Source organism: Zalophus californianus, chromosome 3, assembly GCF_009762305.2.
Source record: "Zalophus californianus isolate mZalCal1 chromosome 3, mZalCal1.pri.v2, whole genome shotgun sequence".
Lineage (NCBI taxonomy): Eukaryota > Metazoa > Chordata > Mammalia > Carnivora > Otariidae > Zalophus > Zalophus californianus.
This window is the reverse complement of record NC_045597.1, coordinates 73,345,832-73,373,285: the sequence shown is the minus strand read 5'-3', so window position 1 is coordinate 73,373,285 and position 27,454 is coordinate 73,345,832. Positions and strand designations below refer to the sequence as shown.

General features: G+C 42.3%; 1 protein-coding gene across 2 annotated transcripts in view; it reads right to left on the bottom strand.

Annotated features, from left to right (window-relative positions):
• The window catches only part of FLT3 (fms related receptor tyrosine kinase 3), a 72,279-nt gene that overhangs the window by 13,806 nt on the left and 31,019 nt on the right, over positions 1–27,454 (bottom strand). For both annotated transcript variants that reach the window (XM_027589965.2, XM_027589966.2), the window contains exons 4-18: positions 26,986–27,101; positions 22,121–22,250; positions 20,311–20,438; positions 19,484–19,623; positions 19,233–19,386; positions 18,039–18,207; positions 9,802–9,905; positions 8,955–9,063; positions 8,498–8,676; positions 7,587–7,693; positions 7,368–7,500; positions 7,174–7,278; positions 3,531–3,641; positions 2,320–2,473; positions 363–445 (exon numbers count right to left, since the gene is read on the bottom strand). In XM_027589965.2, the coding sequence (XP_027445766.2) occupies positions 363–445; positions 2,320–2,473; positions 3,531–3,641; positions 7,174–7,278; positions 7,368–7,500; positions 7,587–7,693; positions 8,498–8,676; positions 8,955–9,063; positions 9,802–9,905; positions 18,039–18,207; positions 19,233–19,386; positions 19,484–19,623; positions 20,311–20,438; positions 22,121–22,250; positions 26,986–27,101 (1,922 nt within the window). The remainder of the gene's footprint in view (positions 1–362; positions 446–2,319; positions 2,474–3,530; positions 3,642–7,173; positions 7,279–7,367; positions 7,501–7,586; positions 7,694–8,497; positions 8,677–8,954; positions 9,064–9,801; positions 9,906–18,038; positions 18,208–19,232; positions 19,387–19,483; positions 19,624–20,310; positions 20,439–22,120; positions 22,251–26,985; positions 27,102–27,454) is intronic.

The window sequence follows — 27,454 nt, the reverse complement described above, 5'->3', positions numbered from 1 at the left end:
AGTCTTCCAGCCAGAAAGTGAAGGAACCCAAGGTTAACCCAACTTTTGTCAGATTCCAGAACTCATCATTTTTCCACTTGTCAGTACTCAATGGCTCTAATTAATTTATGATTTTAAAAAGAACAACCTGACCAAATAAAACAGCCCTCTGTGTTTATTAGTTGCATGCTGACATCAAATGCACAATACATAAACTGTTGGCTTTTCACTACCTTTAAAGCAAATATGCATTAATAAAGCCTTCAGGGGACATTAGCAAAGAAAAACATGCTTTGCATTGACACACTTTTGAAAAAAACAACTAACAGAATTCCTGTATCTGTTTCTACTTTAAGGTGCTACTAATTAGAATAAAATATTACCTTCAGATTGAAATGAATTCCCATGGAACCCTGAGATATGATCCAAGTCCTGGTGTATCTGAACTTCTCTTGAACCAGGCATACTATTAAAAAAATTATTTTGTTATTTATGTTCTTCTTCTGATTAGACATTTAAAAAAATACAATTCATCAAAGAAATGAATTCTAGTTATAAATGGGCTTTCAGATTAAAAGCACAGCATCCACTTGTCCATTTTTTTGCATGTGTGGACATTAAAAACATGTGTGGAATTGAGCTTGCCAAGTCTAACGAGGAGAGAAGTGATCCCCATTATCTGTACAGGGTCCCACAGTTCAAACAGGACCTCACTCAGTCCTTGTCACAACTCGACAAGCTGGGTGTCAGAGTCACATTTTATAAAAGACTTGGTGAGACAAATGTGATTTGCTGAAATCATGAAGCTAACAAAATGTACAATTAGGACTCACACCTCTTTTGTTTCTAAAAGCCCACTTTCCCTATGAAAGGTCCTGTAATACAGATCTTCTACAAAGACCTGTTGTTTTAACATCCTTCTTTTCTCAAGTTGGTCTTTGTAAATAAAGTGCATTTCCTTTTCCTGTGAAATTAATAAACAGTAATAACGAAACTCTGTTGTGGTGTATTCCATAAAATTCTTCACTGAGGAATTCTGTGTGCATTATATACAGACAATGATTCCGTATATTCCAGCATACAAATTCATCCCAATTTACAATTTCCATATCTTTGGAAAATGACTTTATGCTTGCAGACCACAAATATTCCTACGTCGCTTCAGTGTGTTTAATACTCCAGTGACTAGAATGAATCAAAGGCCCTGCTGACCAGCATTAGTTCTTGCTAACCGTGGAGTGCGGATCACACCATCTGCCTCATTAAGAGACTCTATTCTAGAATACAGATGACACTGCAGAATTTTCTCAGTTTTAGAATACGAACTGAGAAACAAGTGTGAAAGACAAGACTGGTGTGACAGGCATGAATTGGTTCCGGGCAACCACACAAAGACGCCCATGGGGATCTCCAAGGGGCCTCCCAGCTTTAAGATGCTAGGTCTCTGTCTCAGAACTTAGAAGGCCAAAGGCCTGCACTGAAACCTACACGCTAAGAAAAACAAGGCTGGAATCTCAAGCGCACCCTCCAAAAGTCCCTTGGTAAAGACAGAAGTTTCTAAAGACCTGCTTTTAGGATAAGGGAAAATTTTCACATGTGTGGAGGAAACAGGAAGACACTGTGGATTGAGGAATCATTCTATTAAGAATGCCTGTGAATTCATTCAGAGATAGGTGTTATATGATGTTTAAGTAATTAGCAAGAAATTTCCAGGGATGAAGATGAGCATCCCACCAAACTCCTACAACCTTCATTTATGCATGCTAAAACAAAACATCCTAACAGGACTGAGAATCACTCAGGCTCCCCATGGATGGCAGAATATACAACACAGAGCACAGAGACAAATGTTACCGCTACTTAATTTCGTCCCCATCACATTATGTCAACTGATCCTTTCTAATTTTTGAAAATCCAATTTATGAGTTCAGAGCTCTTTTGCGTCAAACTCCCAAGACCTGAACTACTCTCTACGAATATGTCAAGGACTTTGGGAAAAGTGTTCATTCTTTCTACTAATTCCTACGTGTCATCCAGGAGAGGTGAAAGACTGAATAAAGCACTCTTCCCAAAACTGAGTATGTGTCCAGAGTGTGATTCAGGCACAGGTGGACGGAGCCAGCTACAGCCCCTGTACCATAGGAAAGTGAAAGTCTCATTGTTCCAGATCAGCAGAGAAACTAGAACGAAGATAAGTGACCTTTCTAGATCTTAGAGCCCATAGACTACACAATGCTGGACTCTGGCCTTCAGAGCCCAGCCAGTGTGGGGTGTTAAACCATCATACGGGGGCTGTGTTCTGTAACGTATCATTGTGAAACCCTGGCCCACTTCTCTTACCTGGAATTTGGGTGTGATTGGAAAGTGGGGTAAAAACTGAAATTGTGTTCCTTGAAAATCTCCGTCCATGTCCTGTGAAATTTTTCTCTTTTATTTCTTAGATAGTTGAGAAGATCACCATAGCAACAATATTCAAAAATCAAGTAAATTGGTCCTGAAATAGAATTTTCATTATAGGTATACAAATTCCAAATAATTCTTTCAGATGTCTGTGCGGCAGACGACATCATCTATGAGAGCCTACTTTTCCCCTGACTTGGGAAGAGTACAACTTTTTCTGATTTTATCTCTTCTTATACTTTAAACTCAATTTTGGCTTTTGGCTCTAACTCCTTTGGAAAGCAGTCTCCTTCTGCCTTCCATTTGGGCCCTTGTTGTCCACTGCCTCACCAATAACCCTCCACCACTTGGATTCTCCAGTTTGCAACTAACCAGGAGTAATATGCCAACTGCGTTGTGAGCACTTGGCAAATCTATGCCCATCTGTTGTTTGCCTGAGGAGGGAGATATAGGTCCGAGTAGCCTCCTAGATCTATTTGCTCTTGTTCTCTTCTTTCTTTCTTTCTTTTTTTTTTTAAGATTTTATTTTATTTTTTTTGACAGGGAGAGAGACAGTGCGAGAGGGAACACAAGCAGGGGAAGTGGGAGAGGAAGAAGCAGGCTTCCCGCTGTGCAAGGAGCCAGACGTGGGGCTCGATCCCAGGACCCTGGGATCACGACCCGAGCTAAAGGCAGACGCTTAACGACTGAGCCACCCAGGTGCCCCTGTTCTCTTCTTTCTTGACCCCGTCCCAGAAGGAATGACCCACGAGCACGTCTTTCCGGTATTTCTAGGCAAAAGTGAATCAGAGCGCATGCTCCACTGAGTGCTGGGAAAATGGAGTTTGAAATACCGCCTTCACTGTGCCTTATTTGAAGAAGCCCAAACTGGGCAGCGGCCAAGCTCTGCGGCCATTCTCCCCACTGCAGGGAGGCCAGCTTCACAGGCTGAGGAGAAGCTCCATCTGAGCAGGTAGAATCAGTCTGGGATCAGTCCAGAGAGGCATTCTCTACACTGACCCATTTGATTTTGGAGTGCTCAATGTCTAACTCCGCTCGGGTTTGAGGGCCTGTACTATGACTGAGGAAAGAGGAAAAATTGAGAACAAATGTCCTCTTTGTCCTCTGGCTCAAATATTTTTGATGAGATGTTTTTAGCAGGAATTGATTACCTGACAGTGTGCATGCCCCCAGCAGATTCACGATATTCTCGTGGTTTCCCAGGTGAGTCATCATTTTGAGTTCGGACATGAGAGCCTCTCTTTCAGAACTGTCAGCCTTTTCTGTCAATGGAAAAGCATAAAAAAAATATAAAACTGAAGCAAAATAGGTATTTTAGATCGTTTAATAAATTAAAACTTTGTTCAGTTCAGAGATTTGCATGAAAATTTTAAAATGCATAAAATAATTCACAAATTTTGAATAATAATATCTTGTGTTTAAGACAGATTTTCAACGATTGCAGTATAAAAGTTTAGTCTGATAATGTGCCTTTCTACTGGACATTCCTCTACTTACCAAAATAAAAATCTTTATATTGACCCTCAAAAAAAACAAAACAAAATGCATGATTTTTCCTGCATGGTAGAAGTTAATAAATATACTGAAGGGAAAAACATAACTTTTTTTTTGACTCTTGGATTTGCTGGACACAGAAAGACAAGATAGGAATGTTAGCAAGGTTGGCTCCAGCCTGTGGTCCTCAGATTTAAAATCTTAAACTTGTCAATGGGTCCAATGGTGAGAAGGTCAAAGAGACCAATTCCCACTAACCAAGTTCTCAAGAGACTCACTAATTGATCATGAGAAACCTAACTGCAGAATAGGCTAGAATGTATCCGTTGGCTAATGCATTCTCTCCCTGAAGATAAGTCTAGATAGCTTGGCAAATTGTGCTCATAATCTTGCTTAGAAGCATAGAATGAGGGTAGTTATTGATAAACTCAAAGGTCTCATGTCACGGAGAGTGAGGTGCCCAGGTGATTGGGGCACTCCTGCCCATGAGGGTGTTGGAGCCCTAGGCACCAGGCACCCACTCCTCTGTTAATGTATTCTTTCTTACAGACATAGTAACTTTTCTTTACATTCAATGAAGATTTTATTCAATATTTCCAGGTGTCATTATTTTGTCTTGGAAGACACCTAGCCTTTATGCTAACTTTTTCAGATCACTGATGCCATCTATTTTGATTTAGTGAGGTCTTGGGGGTCTCCTTACTACCAACATCTTGGCATGGGAGTGAGATTCTTCACTGTGAGCACTATGACCCACGAGTATGGGTCATGTCTTCTGCTGTTTCATGTTTTATAGGGGTCCATGGCTTTCAAATGTCCATGTCTTGTTCCTCACAACCAAGTAATATATTTTATGGTGTACTTAACTTTTTCAAAGCACTTTCATTTATTCTTATCCATTCGTTCACTGAACAAGTATTTACTGAATGTCTACAGTGTATGAGGCAATGTGCCAAGCAATGGGGACTGAAAGATAGACAAGACACAGCCCCTGTCTTCCTGGAGTTTAGAATGTCCCGGAAAAGAAAGACAAGTAGATAAACAATTATAACATAGTGTGATAAATGCAAAGTGGCAAATGAATGGAGGGGGTGCTGTGGGGTCACACAAGAGGGACACCTAACCTAGCCGTGGGGAGGTATGGAAGGGAACGCCAAGTGCATGTGCTGAGACCTGAGGAAAAATAAGAGTTCAGTAGGTGAATTTACAGTGGGAAGGGAGGGAGAACATTCTGTACTGAAGTAATAGATTGGGCAAAGATCAAAATACAGAAAACACAGTAAACAGATACAACCCTTGTCCTCGTGAGGCTTACAGACTAATGGGGCAGATGAGACATGAATGGGATAATTAAGCAAATATGTCCCTACAACTGCAATAAATTGCATGGGAAAGAAGCCTACGGAGAGTTAACAGAGCATACGGCACGGAACTTGATCTCTTCTGCGGTGTGAGAGAAGGCTTCCCTGAGGAAGTGATATTTGTGCTGAGATCTAAAGGAGGAGTGGGAGAGAACGGTGTTAAAGGGGAAGGGTGAGCCGAGGGATCGGCCTGTCCAAGGGCCCTGGGATGGGAGGAAGCATGGTGTTCTGGAGGAACTGGAAGAAGGCCAGTGTGCTGAGTGCGAGGCGGGCAGCCAGATCGCGCAGGGCTGTGGACACTACTTCGGGAGTGATCAAAAGCACGCGGCAACATTAAGTAGGAAAATGATCCGCTTTGCGTTTCATTGTCGTCACTTGGGGCTTCAATATAGAGAATCCTAAAGGAGGTAAGAGCGCATAAGGATCCCTGCCTGGAAGGCTACTGCAGCCGTTCGTTCAGGAGAGATAGATTCGGACTAGAGATGAGGAGAGGATGGATTCAAGGAACACCAAGCAGGGAACCTGAGACGGATGGCTTATAGGGGGCTGGAATGAAGGCTTCCGGTTTCTGGTTCTGGTTTCTGGTTCACCTGACTGTGGGGAATGTGGCAAGTCACTGGTACTTGTAACCAATCACAGACAGGGAGCGTTGATGGAGGGCCAGGGTTGGAGGAGTTCAGACTGAATTAGGGAAACTTTGGAGACACCCAAGCATTTGGACATAACCTGAGGCTCGGAAGGGAGGCACGATTGTGAGAACCATTGGTACAAGGGATGAAGGCATGGGTGTCGTTGACATAGCCTGTGGAGAGCATGTGGTGTGAAAAGGGAAGGAGGCCCAGGGGCAAGCCTTCAGGAACCCCACATAAAAAGCCGGGTAAAAGACGAGGAGCCAGCATAGGACTGTGAAGCAGGCAGAGAGGCAGGAGGAAAAAACAAAAGAATATGGTGACACGGAAACCAGAGGAAGAAAGGGTTTAAAGGAGAGAACAGTCAATGGTGCCAATCTATGCTGAAAAGTCAAGCAGCATGAAGACTAAAAGATGCCCATTAGACTTGGTTTGTTGGAGGTTGCTGATTCCCTCAGCAAAAGCCAACCGGGGCACTCTGGCTGAGTGAGTGATGCTAAGGGGAGGGATGGCGGTGGAGGCCAGGTGGGAGGTAATGAAGCCACAAGTGGGAAGTGAGAATACAGAGGGCTTCAATTTGTTCTTCTACCCAGGGTCTGTGTCAAAATGTGAGAAACAACATCTGCCTGTAGTAACAGTACCCCCTAATACTGAAGCCGAAAACACTCAACAGAAGTGTTGAGATGGAGTCCAGAAGAGATGGAGTTTTGCGTTCATGACTTGTATTTTATACTCACAACTTGGTTGACCCGAACCCCAACTCAGTCCCCTTTTAGCCTTGAAGCATGGCAAGCAGCAACCATAAAAATGATGGAAAAGAGTAAACACGGAGGCGGGAGACCATGCCTCCCATTTTCGTGCATCATTGTGGATATCATTGCACTTGTACCTTTTTTTTTCAAAGATTTTATTTATTTGGGGTGCCTGAGTGACTCAGTAGGTTGAGCGGCTGCCTTCGGCTCAGGTCATGATCCCAGGGTCCTGGGATCGAGCCCCACATCCGGCTCCCTGCTCAGTGGAGAGCCTGCTTCTCCCTCTCCCTCTGCCTGCCACTCTTCCTACTTGTGCTCTCTATCTCTCTGTCAAATAAATAAATAAAATCTTAAAAAAAAGATTTTATTTATTTGAGAGAGAGAGAGAGAGAGAGAGATAGCCACAGAGAGCACAAGCAGGGAGGAGAGGGAGAAGCAGGGTCCCTGCCGAGCAGGAAGCCCCACGCTGGTCTCGATCCCAGGACTCTGGGATCACGACCCGAGCCAAAGGCAGACACTTAACCGACTGAGCCACCCAGGCGCCCCACTTTACTGTACCTTTCAGCATTTTGACTGCCACCTGGATTGAGACTCCAGTTTTACTAATTCCGTAAGCTGTTGCATTCATCACTTTTCCGAAAGCACCTGATCCCAGCACCTTCCCTGAAAGACAAATGGTGAGTGAGGACATGTTAGAGATTTTCCAATAGAAAGGAAATGCTACAGAAACATTGGAACTATTCAATTCTTACCAAATTCTAAGTTTTCTCTTGGAAACTCCCATTTGAGATCATATTCATATTCTCTGAAATCAATGTAGAAGTACTCATTATCCAAAGAGCCGGTCACCTGTACCATTTGCAACTGGCTTTCATACCTAAATTGCTTCAGAGATGAAATAATGGGTCAATTAGCAACAGGCAGGCCCTTAGAAATGGGAAACAGGGATGAATTTTTACCTTTGCTTTTACCTTTTTGTACTTGTGACAAATGAGCATGGTTAGAACGGCAATGAAGGGAAGACAAAGCCCGACTGTTGCATAGAAGGAGATGTTGTCTTGGATGAAAGGGAAGGGCCCTGCAAGGCAAGAGTGTCACCGAGCAATGAACCTGTGTTCCTGGTTGATGGAGTAGATCTTATTATCGTCTCTCACCTCCTGTTTGAGAAACCATCATTTGCAGTTCTTGCAAGCACTTGACAGATACTCATTTCCCCACAGAAAATCAGGCAACGTTCATCTAAAGGACAAGTTCCCTTTCTAGATAATTTTGAATGATTTTGACCCCATTTTTACAAATCACTTCCTAGGGTTATAGGAATGACACCTAGTTAAACCCACGGGATATATAAGTCAGATAAAAAAAAAAAAAGAAGTCTGTGCTCTCCCGATGAAGGTATCGTATGAATGGGAAGTTAGTTTTGGGATGCTGGTGATTCTCAACTCTCAGTGTAGGCGGGCAGGTTTCAGACTTGTTTAAATTAGGAGGCTTCTAAAAAAACAAACTCAAAAGTATAAAACAGCAGGCTAAAGGAACAGAAGGTGATCAATCAAGAGGTAAAATGGTAGGGACCCCAATTACTAAATCAGTTTCTCTGGAGTTGGATCTTTCGGTAGATACTTCCTGTTCTTGGGGCTTATGGTTCTACCTCCATCACTGTAACGCATGAGTCACACTCACGTAGGGAGAAGTCACTCTGCCCCTGAATTACAAAATAGCATATGTTCAGTGGGGATTCTTGCCTGACTCAAAAAGCCTTCTTGTCTCACACACCAAACCTATGTGCTCTGGTGAAATTCCCCAAATAAAAGCCAACGACAGGGAAAGCCTTCTAGTGGGGAATTCCTGGAGGTGGTACATTACAATAGTGACTGCTGTCTACCTGATGAGTTTAAAAGGATTGTTTCACAAGATGTGCCAAGGGAATTGTAGGCACAGCACTTCACCAGGAATCCCTTCATGGCTTCACTCATGTTAAGGGTGCTGCTTGATATCCACTGTCCGAACACTTTTCTGTTAGCCTTTTTATTCCAAATTCCTTCTGTGATCTCCTCTGTGCAGCTGAAAAGAAATGGCAGACAGAGAGGTTAGGCAGGTGGGGCTGTCGTCAGATTAGAAGTTAGGGTTGGTCTCGGGAGGTTGGAAAGGGATTTATTTCGCTGTTGAAAGTTATCATAAACACTCTGTGACCATTGAGAATTATGGTTGACTCAGAAGGCAAACATTTTAAATACTTCATCATTTCTTCTTAAAGTGTATTCATGAGAAAGAGTCAATATGTCAGAGAGAGTGTGAGTTCTATGTTCTTCCAACACAAGAGACACCAATGTCCTCCTTACTTGGAAGACTTGTCTGAACACTTCTTCCAGGTCCAAGATGGTAAGGGGTAGCCATCAGAGGAACACGAAGCCTGACTTGCTGATGTCTTGGCTAGCACCTGAGGTTTCCCTGTAGAAAATAACACAAAAAATAAGCTCCTGTGGTACGGGACTTTCCAGAAACGGCTTCAGCGTTCACTTCATCGAGGCTGCCTGTCCACTCCAAGCTGTTTGTGCCTCGGTGAGGGTGTCTCATATGCAGGATGACTCAAGCCCTCTGGTTATTCCCTTTCTGCCCCTTGTATGGAATTTTCTGTCCAGGCAACCCTACCACCCATCTGCGGAACATGACTTTTCCACTGCCAGGCCCCTCCTGTAGACAGCAGAGGCATGCAAATCTATTACCTCCAAGAATCAAATTGATTCTTGGCTTCAGAAGAAACACCTACAAAAAGGCCAACGAAATGTACTCTCATCTTTTTATATCTTCTTCTTTTAAAGAAACAGAAATTACTAAGACAAACAAATGGCAGGCAATGTGACTTTTAGCTATTCCTTAACATGACCTTTCAAAGTACCAAGTCAATGAGACTACACTAAAGTGCACTCAGAGAGGACATGGAAGAAGTATCTTAGCTTCAAAGGATGAACACAGAAAGAAATATCTATCTATCTATATATCTATTGATTGATAGATCTATATATAAATAAAGCTGGTAGATTTGAAGTAAAATTTCAACATACTTCGGCATATAAAAATAGCTTATAGCATCCCTTCTAAGCCATTGCTTAGCTCTTTCTGGTAATAGTTAATACATAATGAAGGAGTTATAAAATGAAAATGAAATTTCTTGATAATTTAACTTACTTCTTATGTTCAGCGTGAACATTTTTGTGAATTCGGCATCATCATTTTCTGCATGGAATATATATTCTCCTGGCTGGTGTTTATGGTTGCAAAACTTAGATATGCTGTTTGAAAAAGAATTAAAGATACACTTAGCCACATTCTTATAGGAGATGCTGGAACGAATGTCGGCATGCATGGGAGTCTTCCTTGAGACGCTGACTCCCTAAAGTCCAGTAGGCAAAAAGGTGTCTATATGCTAAGCCCTTGCGAATCTAAGTGTGGTGTGGTCCACAGCCAGGTAACATCAGCATTGGCATTATCTAGGAGCTCGTTTGAAATACAAAATTTCAGGTCCCACCCCAAACCTTCTGACTGAGAGTCTGCATTTTAAGATGATCTCCACGTGATTCATATGCACATTAAAGGTTGAGAAGCACTCCTCTAGGCTGGGGTTCCTAAGAGAGACAAGAAGAGGTTCCTGCCCCTATTGTTCTATATATCCTGGACTTGCCTGACTTCCCAGATATATGGAAGAACCACTTATAGGGACGGGAGCCCATAATCGCCCTGCTTCCTAAAAGGATGGCTCTCTGACATTGGTCCAATGCAGGACCTATAACCAACTCTTGACTTTTGTAGCAATTAACAGTGACGAGGGCTCAAATCCACAGAGTTTGTACAGAAATCTTTAGGTGGTTTCAGCAGGCTCTAGTATCTACTTGGAGCGCTCATCAACCACTCAATACATTTGGACATGGATAACTTGATATTGCGCATTAGCCACCATGCCTACGAGGTATACAGGTTGCTGATCCTTATAGCAGGATACTGGATAGTGTAGGGGAGATGGGGGATCAAAGAGCTGTTGAATATGCCTTTATGCATCGAAGAAATAGGAAAAAATATTCCCTTAAAACAGAATAAGAAAATCTAAGGCTTGTTCAGAAGATATTTAATAGGCTACCTCTATATAATCTATTAACAGTAAATTATATGTGTATATATATATATATATAAAACATATATAAATAAAACATATTGCCAGGGTAGAAGTGTAAACAGGAGAACACGGGGTGTGGAAACCAGACTTAAACTAGGAGCTATGTAGAATGCAAAGACCTACAAAATATGGCTCCTGTCCTCAAAGATATCATAAACCAGGTGGGCGGGTGGACAAAACCTCCATAGGTAGAATTAAACTAAAGGCCAATAGAAGATCAAAGAAGGCAGAGGAGGCCAATAGAGATGAGAAATGTTCAGAGGTCTGCACAGAAGCAGGACTTGAGCTAGGACTCTTCGCAGATGAGTTGGTTTTAAGGAGAGGGCAAAAGCAAAGCACCCAAGGGGGAGGCAAGCGCATTCTAGTGTGGCCACATGGAGAGGAGGGGGCAGCACAAGCTGAGATGTGGGAGAAAAGGCTGAACAGGTAGGGTGGGACCAAGTGATCAGGGACCATGAGAAACAAGCCTCATTATTCAAAACTCATGGGGAAATCAGGAAGATGCTGTAGATTCCTGATCAGGAAAGGAATATCATGAGCAGCGTTGTAGTTTAGACTGATGGCAGGAGGAAAAGTTTACTGGAGAGAAGTCTGGAGGCAGTTGCTGTAACACAGGAATTCATTCATTCATTCATTCATTCATTCATTCATTCTACTATCAATGGTAGAATCTACTCGTTGGAGGAATCAAGGATACAACAGTGAGGTACAAGAGGTGAGTTTCTGTTCTCACAGAATTTTCGCGTTGGTGGTGAAGGTAGACGAGCAGTTCCAGTAGGGTGTGGGAAGTCTGATGAGAGCAGAAGTAAAAGTTCAGATTTGAGAAGTCAGAGCACACAAAAACAAGTGCTGTCTAAGGTAGGGAAAACGGGAAAGGATTGGAAAGAGCAAACCCAAGAGGCACCAGGAAAAAAGAACTAGCCCGTGTTGTGCTGGAGATGGAAGAGGGAGAGAGCAGAATCCCTGCTGATCTCTAAGACTCAACACCCACACCAAGCAACTGACTGATAGAGCTGCTTTGGAGCCCATGTTTACTTGACACCAGTGTTCTGTGCCCTTAACTCCGAAGCTAAGGGTAATTCTGACTTTGTATAGTGAGAAGGGGATTTATTTCTCTGGCCTATCAAAGTGAGCATTTAACAAGTTTTTTGTTTGCCCTGTTTGATTTGTTTGCCCTGTTAACGACAAGGAGGCTGAAGGAGAAAGTGGAATTTCTTATCCTGACCTACTTCTGGACAACAAGGAAACGGATGCTGAAGTCACAGTGATGGAAAGATGGGGGAGCGCAACATTATAACACTAGGGAGAAAAGCAAATGTAGCTATTTGTGATTCCCGGACTTTAGGAAGGCAGAGTTTAAGTGGCCCAAGAAGGGTAAGATGTGTGCTTCTTAAAAGGGAAAACGTTAATTCCCAATGGACAATAGTCAAAGACCCTATAAAGAAAGAAGAAAGGAGATTAAAAAGAAGCCAGTGTGGCTGGCCAGGCACCCTGCCCAAAGCACCAATCAATTGGATTGAAGGAAAAACTACCCATACAGTTAGTGATTATCATGCAGACCAAAGCAAAATGTTTTGTAAACTTTTTCCCTCCTAAGTCTTTTGTGCTATCTTAATGGAGTATGATTTGCCATGGGATAGACAAGAGAGCATCTGAAATGTTCTCACTCTTCCAGGTAAGAAATGGGTCACCTAAGTAGCCTAAACACAAAACCAAATACCCAGCTCATTTTAGACTGCTTGGGCCCCCCTCCCAGCCCTTTGATGACAGTTAACCCTAGCAAGAGCAACAACGGTGTCACTGAACCTCCTCTGGGAATTCCAAGGGGACTAACCAACGAGGTGATCTGGAGATTCAAAGCTTCCTCTTTCCCCTTAGGGTTTTTCTAAAAATGGCAAGCTGGCATGAGACAGGAGATCAGGACGTTAGAGTTTACAGTGAAAGAGTATCTTGGTGACTAAGCTGACGGGACTGGAGGTGGCTTTCCTCAGCACCGAGTGCTAGCCATCTGATGAGGAAGCCAGCGATTCTGTCTCCTGCAGACTGCACCTGCAGCGGGCCTGGGGGAACACGGCCAGGCTGAAGTTGAATCTGGTCTGTTCCAACTTCTGCCTCGAGTTAGATAAAGATAGTCAGGAGGTGGGAGGAAGGTGCTGATGATTTCATATGACTCTATATAATAATACCCTGCTCGTTTTTATTTTATGTCAGGGGAGTCAGCAAGCCTGGGGCAATAGAACCATTAAGCACTGCGTAGCAAAGCGTTGCATGGTACAACTCATCAGGAGGCACACTTTATTTCTAAATAACCAACGAAAATGCTGGCATTGCCTGCATTTTTGTTTTCTTGCACATTGGGTTTGGGACTTCTACACTTTTGAAATGACTTGGTGTCCAGAGCCAGTATAGTGAGATGGTCAAAAACGTAGTCTCTGAATCCTAGGTTGCTGGAATCCCAGCTCTGCCATTGCCCAGTGGTGTGACCTTGGGCAAGTCACTTAACCTCTCTATACCTCCTCGTCTGTAAAATGAAGGCAGTAGTAGTACTGACCTCATATGGTTGTGGGAGAACACTGTATTAAATTTTTATTAAGTAGTTATGTATGACATGTCTGTAATGGTGCCCAGCTCCTACATTGAACACAATATATGTGTTAGATTATCATTACTAGAAGGCTTATTAAGTCCAGTAATCATTTTGAATATAAAAGAAATTTAGAAACTTTACTGTGGCATATACTCTAAGTGAGAAAATCACATTAAAGCCAAAAGAAAGATGCAAAGAAAAAAAAAAAACCTAAAGTAAATGCCCATCAACAGGAGTCAGTTAAAATAAAATGGCCTAAAAAGCAGAATACTATGCAGCCATTAAGATGATAATGTAACTAGGGTAAGATATAATATACTTAGTACCATGAAGAGATGCTCACAACATATTTTAAATAAAAAAAAATCAGGTTACAAATGGCAAAATTAATGTCATATTTGTATAAAAACCTGTATTTATATGTTCCTATCATGGTGGTTACATAGAAAGAGCCTGAAATATAATCTCTAGAGGTAGAGATATTGGTGTTATTTCTATTTTTTTAAAAGGTAATTTCAGAAAACAGGAGTAAAAGAAGGGTACTGATTTTGCCCCATGTGGGCAAGTAACAGCCTGCTTCCATCTTTCAAAAAATGGAATTATAGGTATTAAACGAGATAATCCACATAAAGGATGTGCACATTGTCTGGTATGTGGTCAGAGTTTGAAGAAGTTTCTTTTGCTCTCAGTGGGCAGGGTCTTTGGGAGAAAAGGAACAGCCCCGTTGCCCCCAAACAGCAGCAGAGAAGGGGGGCAGGGTTTGCTGGGGGCTCTCGGTGCTTCACTGAACCCACACATCATTTCCCTCCTTTCTGTATTCGTTCAAGGCCCATCTCTTTCCAGAAAAAAGAAAATCCTTCCAAAGAGGCTTAATACACTTCTGCAATTACATATCATTTATTGACTTGAGAGCCTGTTTTTCTGTTAGTGTGTTCTTGAGAAGGACAGCATCTTACGGCCCAGAACTCACATGACCACCACACTGCCGTTTCCCGTAAGCGCTCAGTTAATGCTCGGTGTGTGCAGAACTCCAGGCTACTAGAGGTGGAAAATGAAACACTCCAGGGAAAAGAAAAACACAGGGATCAGGCAAGCTAAGGACAGTCTTTCAGAAGGAATCACTAAATAATTCTAACATCTTAAGCTTTGGGTTTTTTTGTTTGTTTGTTTGTTTTTAACCAAGAAACTGGGAAAAGCTAAGGTAGATTCAGCATTCATAAGTAAGTCTAGGGGGACAGGAAATTATGCAAAACAACAGATGAATATCCTAGGACCGCTTCGTGAAATCAAGATATCAGGACTGCTAGAGAATTACAGTGGAATAAAATGTAAACACAGAAAGGCAAGCCCTCACACTTGGGGTGTGATGTTTGAGGAAGTAAATAGGAGAAACGAAGCTGTGAAGGTGGGGAAGCTGACGGACTTTTGGCACACACACTAAGACCACACCATAGCCTTTTTTTCACGAGGAAGGTTCCTACAGAGGCCTTTCAGTTACAGCTACAAAAGCTCGTGTCACTTTGCCTCTAAAGCCATCTGTTGCAACATGATTAAAATACAGTCCTTCACAAACAAATTTCAGTTTGGTTAAACCTTTGAACGTAGGTGGTAAGGAAAAGGATGCTCACTGTACGATTCTTTTATCTTATTACTAAATTGGAAAGAGGTCAGATTATAATGGAGTCTGCTGTCTCAACACAGAGCCTGGTGTGAAGAGCAAAAGACATTCAGGGCACTCATTGGAAGCTACGTTTAGATTTTTCGTTATTCATTTTTTGTTCAGTATTTTGAGCATCTTTTTCACAAAGAAGGAGGCTCCGTTTTTCCTTTGTGTTGCGTATTACGTGATGCATATGGTGCTGCATGATATCCAGTGCACCATTATCACTGACAAACACTGTACCCAGTGCATCAGTATTACCAACAGATACTGCAGCTCTTCAAGGACTTTTAAATAAAATAAACTCTTAGTGTTGCGCGTTGTGTGAGTGTCTTGTGTGTGGTCCTTGCAGGGCACACAGGAAACCACTGACTCATTCTGGCCCAGGCGAGGCATCAACACTTCCAGGGGTAATGATGAATTCATTCATTTATTAAATACACATTGTCTCAACAAGGTATTGTATAAAGATAGAGGAATGACAGAGTGCCCCTCTGGGGAAGCTGATAAACTCACTGGTGAGATTCAACACACAAAGACGTTAACTATATTACCAGGTAATTATGAATGGAAGAGGCGCAGAACACTATAAGAATCAGGATCTATCCTGATTTACTCATTTGGCTACCTCTACAGGTTAACTGCTTGGGGTCCAGGGTAGAGACTGTGACCACGGAATGAAATGGAATTCACCAGCCCATTAGATTGGTCCATGACCTGGATATCAGAGACATGGCCCTCTGAACAGTGATTCTGTAAAAACTCAAGAGTTTGTGCCAGAATTCAGCAGCAAAGGAGCAATGAATGATCTCCCAGGTGCCCCTTGCCTTTGAATGTGCCTGTCTAATTTTGGGAGGGGCGGGGAGAGAGAAAGAGACATTACCTTATTCATTCTTGTATGCCCTCACAGCACCAAGCCCATCAAGAAGATATTTAGGGAGTATTTGTTGAATTAAATCGAATTGATCCTCTAGCCCTTTGGATCAGGATCAAAAGATAATCCCATAACACTAAGAGCTTCTCTGACACGGGGTCACAATACAAAGAAGGGAGTAGATGTGGATACCACTGATACCCATCTCAACTCAGGCCTGTGGCAGTCAAGTCAGTAGAAAGACAGGGGCTGACTCCCTGGCCGCCTACTCTCAAAAGTTTGGTAATTCAGAATAAGAGCTTATGACAACGGGGTGATTATTCTGAGGCAGTGGTTCTCAACCCCAGGCAATTTTTCCAAACCAGGGACATTTGGCAATGTCTAGAGATATTTTTGGTTGTCACAACTGGGGATGGAATTGCTACTGACATCCAGTGGCTGGAGGCCAGGGATGCTGCTCAACATCATACAATGCAAAGGACAGCCCCCAGAACAAAGAATTATTCAGCCCAAGATGTCAATAGTTTGCTTTTGAGAAACCCTGATTCAGGGAAGTGGGTATCAGTCAGCTCACAGGTCAAAGATTGTGTTCTTAATTAACTGAAAAGTGAATGCTTTGAACATTAAGAGGTTAGGGCAAGAGAGGACAGAGGGTTCCATGCGAACTCTGCATTACAGCCTTTTAAAAAATGCAAACAAGGGGCGCCTGGGTGGCTCAGTTGGTTAAGCGACTGCCTTCGGCTCAGGTCATGATCCTGGAGTCCCGGGATCGAGTCCCACATCGGGCTCTCTGCTCGGCAGGGAGTCTGCTTCTCCCTCTGACCCTCCCCCCTCTCATGTGCTTTCTCTCTCTCTCATTCTCTCTCTCTCAAGTAAAATAAAATAAAATAAATCTTTAAAAAAAATGCAAACAAGGATCAGTTATAAATAATTTTGGGGTATGAAGAACAGCACATCAATTGTGAAACAGAGAAGAATCCAGGTTAAAAAAAAAAACCCAACTCTTCCCCTTCACCGGGACCAATGCTATCTAAGAGAAACAGAATGCAAGCCATATAGGTAACTTAAAATTTTCCAGTTAGCTATAAAAAAGAAAAATAAGTAAAAACTAATCATTGGCTTTATTTAACTCGATATATCCAAAATACTATAATTTAACATATAATCAGCATAAAAATTGAGATATTTTACAGTCCTTTTTTTCACACTAAGTCTTCAAAATCTAGTGTGTATTTTACAATTATGGCACATCTCAATCTGGACTAGCCCATTTCAAGTACTCAATAGCCATCGTGGCTGGTAGCTACTGTCCTGCAACACACGGATCGAGACCCGTGATAGGAATCACCAGAGGGGATGAAAAATGTAGAATCTGGGCATTTTGCCCCAGTTGTTGAGCACGTCTAGAATGGGAGCCAGGAATCCACATTTTTAACATTTGCCCAGATGATTCCTACATAAATGGTTTATGGACCACATGTCAAGAAACGATTTATTCTAGACCACTGAGTTGCTTGAGAGACGACCAGGGCCTTTCAGGCGCTCAGAGTCTAGCATGAAATCATGTCACATAGGACTACGTTTAAGAGATAAGAGGTGTCATAGCTACAGAAAATACAAGAAAAAAAGTTGTTTTCTGTTTTCCAAAGAAGGAACAAAGAGTTTCTCCCATGAAACAATCTTGAACACAGCTATACAAATGCAATTTTCCCTCACCATTTATTCTGAGGCTATTTTTGCATTTATAATTTTGAAAAGTTAAATCAATACACTTATAAGTAATGTTTTGCTGTTTTTAAAGGGGTTTTACTTCCTCAATCATCTGCATATGTGCTGAGGGAGATTCAGTATACTAAAGCACAGTACTCTCAAATAGGAAGTAACAATCTAGTGACTCAGAAAATGCCACGGAACCATACTCAAACTAATAGGATTCTTTGTTTTTTTGTGCAGTAGGTTACACCATCTGAACTGATTATAAGACTAGTACGATGGCCTCATCTCTGCTTTTTCTTGTCTCATCTTCAACGTCAACTCAATAATATATAAACTTGTAATACAAAACTGCTCTTCTGGGGGCAAGAAGGAGGGTTGCACTAAGCCAGGCGAGCCCCTGAGCTCTTTGTTGGCTCACCTGTACCCATCATCAAGGCCACTTTGCTCACAAGGAAACGATTTTTGAGAGAAGGTCCATGTACATCTGATTTGTGGGTATGCTTTAAACCTGACAGAAAAACAAAACTCTTCATACTGGTCAATCTCATAATCTTCACTTGATTTGGAAGCATTTATAAATCCCTTTTCTGTTAAAAAAAAAGTACATTTATAAATTAGATGGGATCCATATGGACATACATTGAAAAGATACAATAAATTTTTGTTCATCAGTTTGACATAAGAAAACTCAGATGTGGGCACGCCGCAGGTCAGAATTGATAGTCCGACAAGAAATACAGGAGTCCTATCCCCAGTTATAAGCCTGGGTTCCTCACCTTCTACAGTCAAGATTCCTCTAAGAATTGGATATGAATAATTGACTCCCTTCCCAAAGAAATGTATATAAATCAACCTCCAGATTTTGTGGACAATTTCAAGAGATCGAAGGGTTCCCCCAGCCCAGCCAAGCATGTACACGAGGGGGGATTGACTGGCAGAATTTGGAAGCCCTCTGTTGAGTGAAAACAGCCCTCTTGGTGAGTGACACGTCCCACATAAAATCATCTCGGGCACAAATAAAACAATCTAGCCAGCAGTATTCAACAGGTTTCTTTATGAAGCACTTCCTTATTAGTTTGGTATGTGAATCACCTCATTTCCTAGCATTCTCAGTATGGCTGGAGGCTGCCACCTGATCTGAGATTACCGAAGCATGGTTATTTTCCAATCCTACACAGCCCACCCAATTTCCGTGCATCTAAGTGCTTGTCCCTTCTCTCTGTCATTGCTCATAACCCTCGGTTCTCAGAACAAGTGTTGATTAGGTGCCTATTTTGTGTCAGGCTCTCTGCCAGGTTCTGGGACCACAAAGATAGAAGGGATTATTCCCGTCCTTCAGAAACTTAGAGTCTATTGGCAGACAAACATTCACAAACAGATGGTTACATTATAATGACAGTGCAAAGACAGTGGCATTCAAGCGAGCACGGTTTAAGTGGAAAAGGAAGGGTGCAGGCAGCTTCTACTTTTTATAAAACTATTCTATGTCAGTTTCGTTCTCAGCTTTTTGACACGAACGTAAACTGATATCCGAATTTGCAGTACACACCTCACACTCCACACTAAAGCAACTAAAAGGATCAATAGAGATTGCATGAGCAGCCTGCATTACCTATGATGGTAACCAAAGCTGATTTACTGGGATGTTCTGAAGAGGAGCAAGTGTAATAGCCAGTGTCGTTTCTTCCCACTGATGATACAAAAGCAAACAGAATCCGTATCATAGTTCTGTTTGTGGAATAGGTACTCATCTCAAAGTAGCTGCCCTAGGTTTTAATAAAACAGAGTTTGAATTTAATGACTTCAACCCATACTATTCGGTCGTTGTGTCTGCAGTTTCAGAATGCAAACTTGTCATCTTACCTCCTCCAGGGCTTTATTTTCTAGCTCCCAGCTGAGTCCGAATCCATGGTTTACATGAACAGCTTTGCACCTTATCCATAAGGGTTCACCTACTTTCAGAAACAACTGTGGCGGTGTGGTCTGAGGCGTTTGATTTAGATCTGGAAGGAGGAAAACATCCCGAGTGAGAAAACAAGGTGATTTATTTTTTTCCCTCAATGCAAAATACATGCTGAACATTCTGAAGACCAAAGATTTTACTGTCATCTCAAATGTTACGAGCTGCTTGGATAGAAGAATCCTTTAGAGACTGTCTACCCTTTCATAAAGAAATCAGCAGTTCTGAATCCCAAATATTCTAAGTGGCATAAAGAACTATGGGAGCGCTGTGAATTGTGCAAGACTGTTGAATCACAGATCTGTATCTCTGAAACAAATAATGCAATATATGTTAAGAAAAAAAAAAGAAGAAGATAGCAGGAGGGGAAGAATGAAGGGGCGGAAATCGGAGGGGGAGACAAACCATGAGAGACGATGGACTCTGAAAAACAAACTGAGGGTTCTAGCGGGGAGGGGGATGGGGGGATGGGTTAGCCTGGTGACGGGTATTAAAGAGGGCACGCTCTGCGTGGAGCACTGGGTGTTATACGCAAACAATGAATCATGGAACACTACATCCAAAACTAATGATGTAATGTATGGTGATTAACATAACAATAAAAAATTAAAAAAAAAAAAGAACTATGGCAGCTCTGAAGGTGAATGATGACCTAAGCAGTCACTGTCCGCCTCGGTTTTTCCTAAGGAATAGTCACTGGAAAGAGAAGAACCCCGCCTCGTGGTCCTACCTATTGTGAACAGCTTGGTACACTCCCTGCCCAGCTCGTTTCTTGCGCAGCACCTTATATCTGTTCCAAACAGTTCATGAAGTACACTTTCCTCCTTTGTAACAACAACTGGACTCTCCCCTTTACAGCTGCAATTAGAAAAAAAAGAGCCTTCTGACCAAACACCTTTTAAAATTACAAATGAAAGTGAAGGAGAAAAACAAAGTGAAAGGTTCTAGAGCTGGTTAAGAGAAAGGAACGGGTCAAAACGTAAATAAACCCAAATCTACTAAGATTTCTAGTTAGTCATTATCTCAACCAATTAGAGTAACACTAAAAAAAAAAAAAGAAAAGAAAGAAAGAAACTAGAATAACACTGGACAGAATTACATACTTTTTTCTTCTTTTTTTTTTTTTTTTTTTTTTTTTTGGTGAGCTCTACCCTCATTGTGGGGCTCGAACTCACCATAGGAGATCCAGAATCCCACACTCTCCCGACTGAGCCAGCCAGGAACCCCAAATTACATAAATTTTTATGTAAGTTTAAATTTGGGGGGCTTTGGTGACCTCTTTTGTTGTTGTTGTTGTTTAGCGAGAGAAAGAATGGAGAAAGAAGACAGAAAGAGGGAAAAAAGGCGGGAGAAAAGGAAAAGCACCATTAGGTTTCAATACGACCTAACAAAGTTGGGTATCTTCTTTCAAGCCCAGAAGAGGACTTCGAGGGAAAGGAAGAGAGAAGAAAGTTGCCGAAGTCAACCGTCCGCAGAGCTCCCGGGGAAGAGGCGAGGCGTGACTCAGGAGGGAAGTCGGCGGGTCTCGGGACCCCACACGATACCCCTCACCACCACCCGTCCACCCTCCCACGCTTCCTCAGACCCTCATCCCTCCTCAGCCCCCCACCCTCAGCTCTTCATCCCCACCGCCACGCCGCCCACCCTCCTGCCCCCACTCCACCCCCTCACGACCGCCACCCGCGCGCCCACCCGCTCAGCCCCCTACCCCCAGGCCCCCGCAACCTCCCTCGCCCCCCCTCACCTCCTCATCCCTATCCCCACGCCCTCACACCCCCCTCTCAGCACAAGACAGACTTGGATTCCTCCCTGAGAGTTTTAACCCTAACCGCGGCCTTTCCGAAAGCAGGCTTTTGGAGCCTTTTCTCCCCCTTACCACTTTAGTCAAATGCATTCTTTTATTTGTTGACATATCGTTCCTTCAGGGTATTTTTTTCTTATTGTAAGACAACAATAATTGGGTTCTTGTAGAAATTTCGGAAAATACAAAAAAAAAAAAAAACCCAAAGAAAAGAATTTTGAATTGTCCATATTCCTACCACCCTGAGATAACAACTATTATTATTTTGGGGTGTAGATTGCCCATCTTTCCCCCCCCCCCCCCCCCCCGCCCCATGCACAGGTTACATATGTATCTACAGGTAATCTCTTCTTTTTCCTCTAAAATTTGTGATCACATTCATATCATTTGGTAACCTAACTTTTTACTACTTTTTCTCCTTCTTAGTCCCATTTTTCATTAAGTTCTTTAGTAAATTTTTATTAGTTCAAACTGCATGAATTCTCACTTTGTGAGAACTTAGCTATGGCATGTGTGAAAAACAAAAGTAAACATTTATGTGGTATTATCTGCCAGGCGCCAGCCATTTGATGAGCCTCACATGTATCCATTCATTTCATCACTACAGCATAAGGTAAGTTCTTTTCCCATTCCCATTCTTCTGATGAGCCAATTGATGCATACAGTATGATGTCAGCTATATTAGAAAAAGACCAAAAAGTAAAGCTATAATAGCAATTACCTCTATAACACGTCATACCTTTCACTCTGTGAATCGCAGAACACCCATTCCACGGTCGGTTCTGGAACGCTCTCAGATATGCAGACCAGGGCATCCTGATTTTCCATTTTTCTAAAGTAAGGTCTCCTTAATGTGTAAAGCAGTGTATCTAGAGCATCATAAATTAGTAACATTTTCATATTTTAAAACTAATTGTCTTAGCAGCCCCCTCAAAAAAAGAATTCTACGTCATTAAGGAAAGTTACATGTTTTATACCATAGCAGCATTTTCTGCTCCCCTCCAAATGTATACAATAATACATCCCCTCCTTTCCAATAGATTAAATTCAACTCTGGCTGAAATGCCAACTTTAGCATTTGTCCTCTTAGCTAATTTCTTGGGGTATTTCCTAAACCTACAGACAACTAAAGTTAAGTGGAGTGAGGTCATGTAAAAATACAAATAGTGATTTGCATAAGAAAAAGAAAACTAGAAATCACATAAAGTTTAAAGCCCATATATTGAAGACCCAACTTTCTTCCCATGACTTTATCTAGAACTAGGGAGAAATATACTGAGTTAAAAACACAGAAATACAGTAGGATAGAGTTAGAATTGGAACAGAATTGAGAGGTTCAGTTTGGCTTCCCATTCTTTTTGGACCATCATACCTCTCCCCTCCCCCCATCCTCTGCTCCCCACAATGCTTAACATACAAACTTTCTACTTCTGCGTGGACCCCTCTAGCGACAGGAGTTCACTACCTCCCAGGGTAGATCATTCCATTTTTCAAGAAACCTTTTCCTTTAAAAGAAATTTTCCCTGTTCTAAATTCCAATCTCTGGCCTTACAATACATTTTGTTTAAAAATATTATGTAATACATACATATATATATATTTATATGCACACAAAATATATGAAGTGTAAATTTTGAAGCACAATATAAACGCAAATGCCTACAGACCCATTTCCAACTTAGTACCTGGAATATTAATATCTTCAAATCTACTTTTATGCTCCTACCATCTCAACCCTAGGTAAACTTTAACGTGAATTTTGTGTTTATCATTCCTGTGCTTTTAAAAATATTTTCACTACATAGATGTGTGTCCCCAAACAATATATTGGTTTGCTTTGTTTGTTTCTGATCTTCAAAATATGGTATCCCTCAATACGTAGTCTTCCATAACTTCATTTTCTCATCCAACCTTATGTGGTCGATTCATCCATGGTTTTGCATGTAGCTATATACCACATTCATTTTTTTACCGCTACATAGTGTTCCATCAGTGAATATATTACCATCTATTACTCCATTTTCTTGCAGTGGACATTTAGCTTGTTACCAGTCTGTTGTATTTAACAACAATGGTGCTATGAACATTCTGTACATTTCTACTGAGGTAGGTGTGTAAGTTTCTTTAATAATACACCTAGGAGGGGAACTGCTGGTTTGTATGATATGAGCACATTCTGCCTTACACATAATGATAATCTGCTTTCCAAAGGGGTTGTGCTAATTTAACTTATGCAGCAGGACATGAGATTTCCTGTTGCTCTGTATACTCACCAAGTATACAAGACTTCTTAATTTTCAACAATCTAGTGGGTATAAAATAGTATCTCAGTGGTCTTTTTTTTAAGATTTTATTTATTTATTTGACAGAAAGAGACACAGCGAGAGAAGGAACACAAGCAGGGGGAGTGGGAGAGGGAGAAGCAGGCTCCCCGCTGAGCAGGGAACCCGATGCAGGGCTCCATCCCAGGACCCCGGGATCATGACCTGAGCCAAAGGCAGACGCTTAACCGACTGAGCCCCCCAAGCTCCCCTCTCAGTGTGGTCTTAACTTGGTTTTCTCAGTTATTATTTAACATATTTGTTGACCATTTAGTTTTCACGTTCTGAAAGTGAAATGCCCACTTGTCTTTTGTTCATTTTTCTGTTTTTTTCTTATTGATTTATAGAAGCTCTTATCTCCTATTATGATTATTAATCCTTTGTTGATTAAGTGAATTGCAAATATCTTTTCTCATTATGTGGTGGTTTTTATTCTTTCCTGCAATTTCTGACCATTGGTCCCAATTCTACCCTCTAGAGCATTTTTTTTAAGTGTAGCTTTATTTCCACATGAAAATCTTTCAGATATTGAAAATCAGAAACAAAGGTCAGGGAGATAATTACTGTCCAAAGTATTTTATTTTTAATATTATTTTTTAAAGATTTTATTTATTTATCTATTGGAGGGGGGGAAGAGAGAGATGGTGAGAGCACAAGTCGGGTGAGGGAGAGGGACAAGCAGACTCTGAGCGGAGTGCAGCCCAAGATCCCGAGATCATGACCCACGCTGAAACCAAGAGTCAGTCACCTAACCAACTGAGCCATCCAGGGACGACCCCCATCCAAGGTATTTTAACTAGTTAGGCCAGGTTCCTTGACTCATATGCCAGAAAAATACATTACAATACACTGCCATCAGTCTCCTCCCTTCAAAATATTTCCTTCTCTATGCTAAACATTCTCAAGTCCTTCAGCTGTTTGAATTTAAGAAATTCCAAGTTCTTCACTATCTGGTTGCTCTGTTTTGTCAATATCCGTCTGAGAAGAATAATCATCCATTCATTTCCTGAACCTAGACATTCCATTCTCATGAATGCTGCCAAGGTTCAGCTTTTTTTTTTTTTTTTTTTTTTTTTTTTTTTTTAGCAACCAGGCCTTAACTGCTGGTTACTGCTAAACCTGTGGTTTGCTAGTAAACCCTTTCCTCTTTTTCACATTGAGTGTTGCCAAGACTCCCACACCTGATTTTTTTTTTAACCTCACCACCCAGAATGCTAAAAGCACGTTACAATTTACTTGAATAGTTGTTGTCATATTTTTACACTATAAATCTTATGTGAAAAGAAGATACCTTACATATAATAGAGACGACAACAGACACCACTTATCTGAAAAAAAGAAAGAGAGCAAGCAAGGAATCTCTGATTCCCTTCCGACCTGAAGCACACAGACTCGCTGACCCACAGAGTGGGGTCAGGTACTGAGGAGGGGACAGGGAACAAGACCAAAATCAAAGAGAAACAAATGGTACCTCTTGATTTTTGAGCTTCTAGGCCTCTGGTCCTATAAATTTCAGAGTAAACTGAAGGGCTTTTCAGAAATTTTGACAAAGTTTGACTTTACCAGATTTTTTGCCTTAGAGGCCGATTTTAGAAACCTACCACCCCAGCCCGGCCCCAGTTAAGATGATACTTCTGGGAATCTAAATGGCCACAGGTGCTCTGTCTGTTAGCAACACGACCACAAGCCCAGTGCAGTGTGGTGCAGACCGCGTAGACCTGGCCTCTTGTGGTACCCACCCAGTGTGTCCGTTTTCCCACCCGCGTGAAGGTAGGATTGCTGTGAGGCAACGTGATGGTACGTGCGGCATCCCCCTCAGCAAAGATGGTACGTGCAGAACACCGTCCATGAGCCAGGGCACCTCCGTGGGCTGGACGCTCATGCACCATGCCCTGGCTTTGTGCCTTCAAGTCGCTGACAAGGAAGAGGTGGCCTAGTACTCAGGTGTGGCCAGAAAACTAATTTAAAATGGCATAGGGGTGCCTGGGTGGCTCAGTTGGTTAAGCATCTGCCTTTGGCTCAGGTCATGATCCTGGGGTCCTGGGATTGAACCCCACATCGGGCTCCCTGCTCAGCAGGGACCCTGCTTCTCCCTCTCCCTCTGCCTGCCACTCCCCCTGCTTGTGCTCTCTCTCTCTTTCTCAAATAAATAAATAAAATGTAAAAAAAATAGATAAATTAAAATAAAATAAAATGGCATAAACCAGAGTTTTGGGAGCACTGCCTTGGTCTTTAAAGGCAGTAGGATGTATATGAAGGCACCTACCTCTAGGCCCTGCGTGTCATGTGAGGTGAAGTGTTCAGCGTATACCGTGCTGAGTCTGGGCAATTGCTAGGACTGTGCAAAACTGGGAGGAAACAAGAAGCCAGAGGGCACATGCATGTGGCGATTCTGCCAACGGCACAGTTGCCTCCATGGATAAGAACATTTGCGTTGTTCCTGGCAGTTTGCGTAGTGATCTAGCATTCATATAAATCAAGTATCCACGAGCTCCATGTGGTTATTTAAGTTTAATTTTTAACTTCCTTTTTTTTTTAAAGATTTTATTTATTTATTTGACAGAGAGAGACGCAGCGAGAGAAGGAACACAAGCAGGGGGAGTGGGAGAGGGAGAAGCAGGCTTCCCGCCAAGCAGGGAGCCTGATGCGGGGCTCGATCCCAGGACCCTGGGATCATGACCTGAGCCGAAGGCAGATGCCTAACGCCTGAGCCACCCAGGCGCCCCTAATTTTTAACTTCTTAACATGAATAAAGTTAACACTGTGGTCCTCAGTCACACTGGCCACATGCAAGTGTTCAATAGCAACATGTGGCTAGCGACCACCTTGTTGGAAGCAGACATGGACATTTTCAAATCTCAGCGAGCTCTAGTGGATGGTGCGAAGATCTTACAATCCCGTGAGGTATGTATTTTTATCCCCATTTTACAGATAGGAAATTTGAGGTTCAGAGAGATTAAGCGACCTGCCAAAGGTGGTGGGAACAGATCCAGAATAAGAACCCAGGACTTCTAACTCCAAGGTCAAGGTCAAAATGTTTTCCATTTCTTCCCTGTCAGTCATGTCACTGAAAAAATGGGGGTTGGGGAGGGCTGAACAGAGAGTGTCCTGGGTTTTCAAGAGTGCTCATTCTGAGAGTCCACGGGTTATGCCAGAGAGTGTCAATGGGTTATATGGATGGTTGAAGTGAATTCAATCCATTCAACTACATATTGAGGGAAACCTGAATATTGTGTCCTCAGCAGTTGGTAAAATGGAATACTGAGTAGCAAGGTGCACTTACTTCTTATACTCACTGTAAACAATATTGTGTAATTAGTAGCTTCACTCTGAATGAAAAGTAGGTATTCTCCAGCTTGGGTTTCTGTTATTTTCAAAATGACCATGGAAACAACTCCTCTGAAAAAAAACAAGAAAGAGAACTGGTTATTTTGGAAAACGTGTGAAACTAAAACATAAAATTTCATCCTGAGTCAGCGGGCGGCTCAGGGGGGCCCCACATTCCATCTCTGACTGTGGCACAGGGGGCTAGCAGCTTCCCACTCTGCCGGAGCCTGGTTAGTTTGACTCTGACTTAATCCAAGCCCTCCCTTCAGAGTGAGTGACCTCCATTCCAGCACCTTCACCTCATGCTTCTCGGGCCTCTGGGGGGGTGGATCTCCCATCCCAACATGGGGGTACACTCCCACCAGGCTTGGGGGTACACTCCCACCAGTAGTAACGGACCGTTCCCCTCAATGACAAGCACCTCC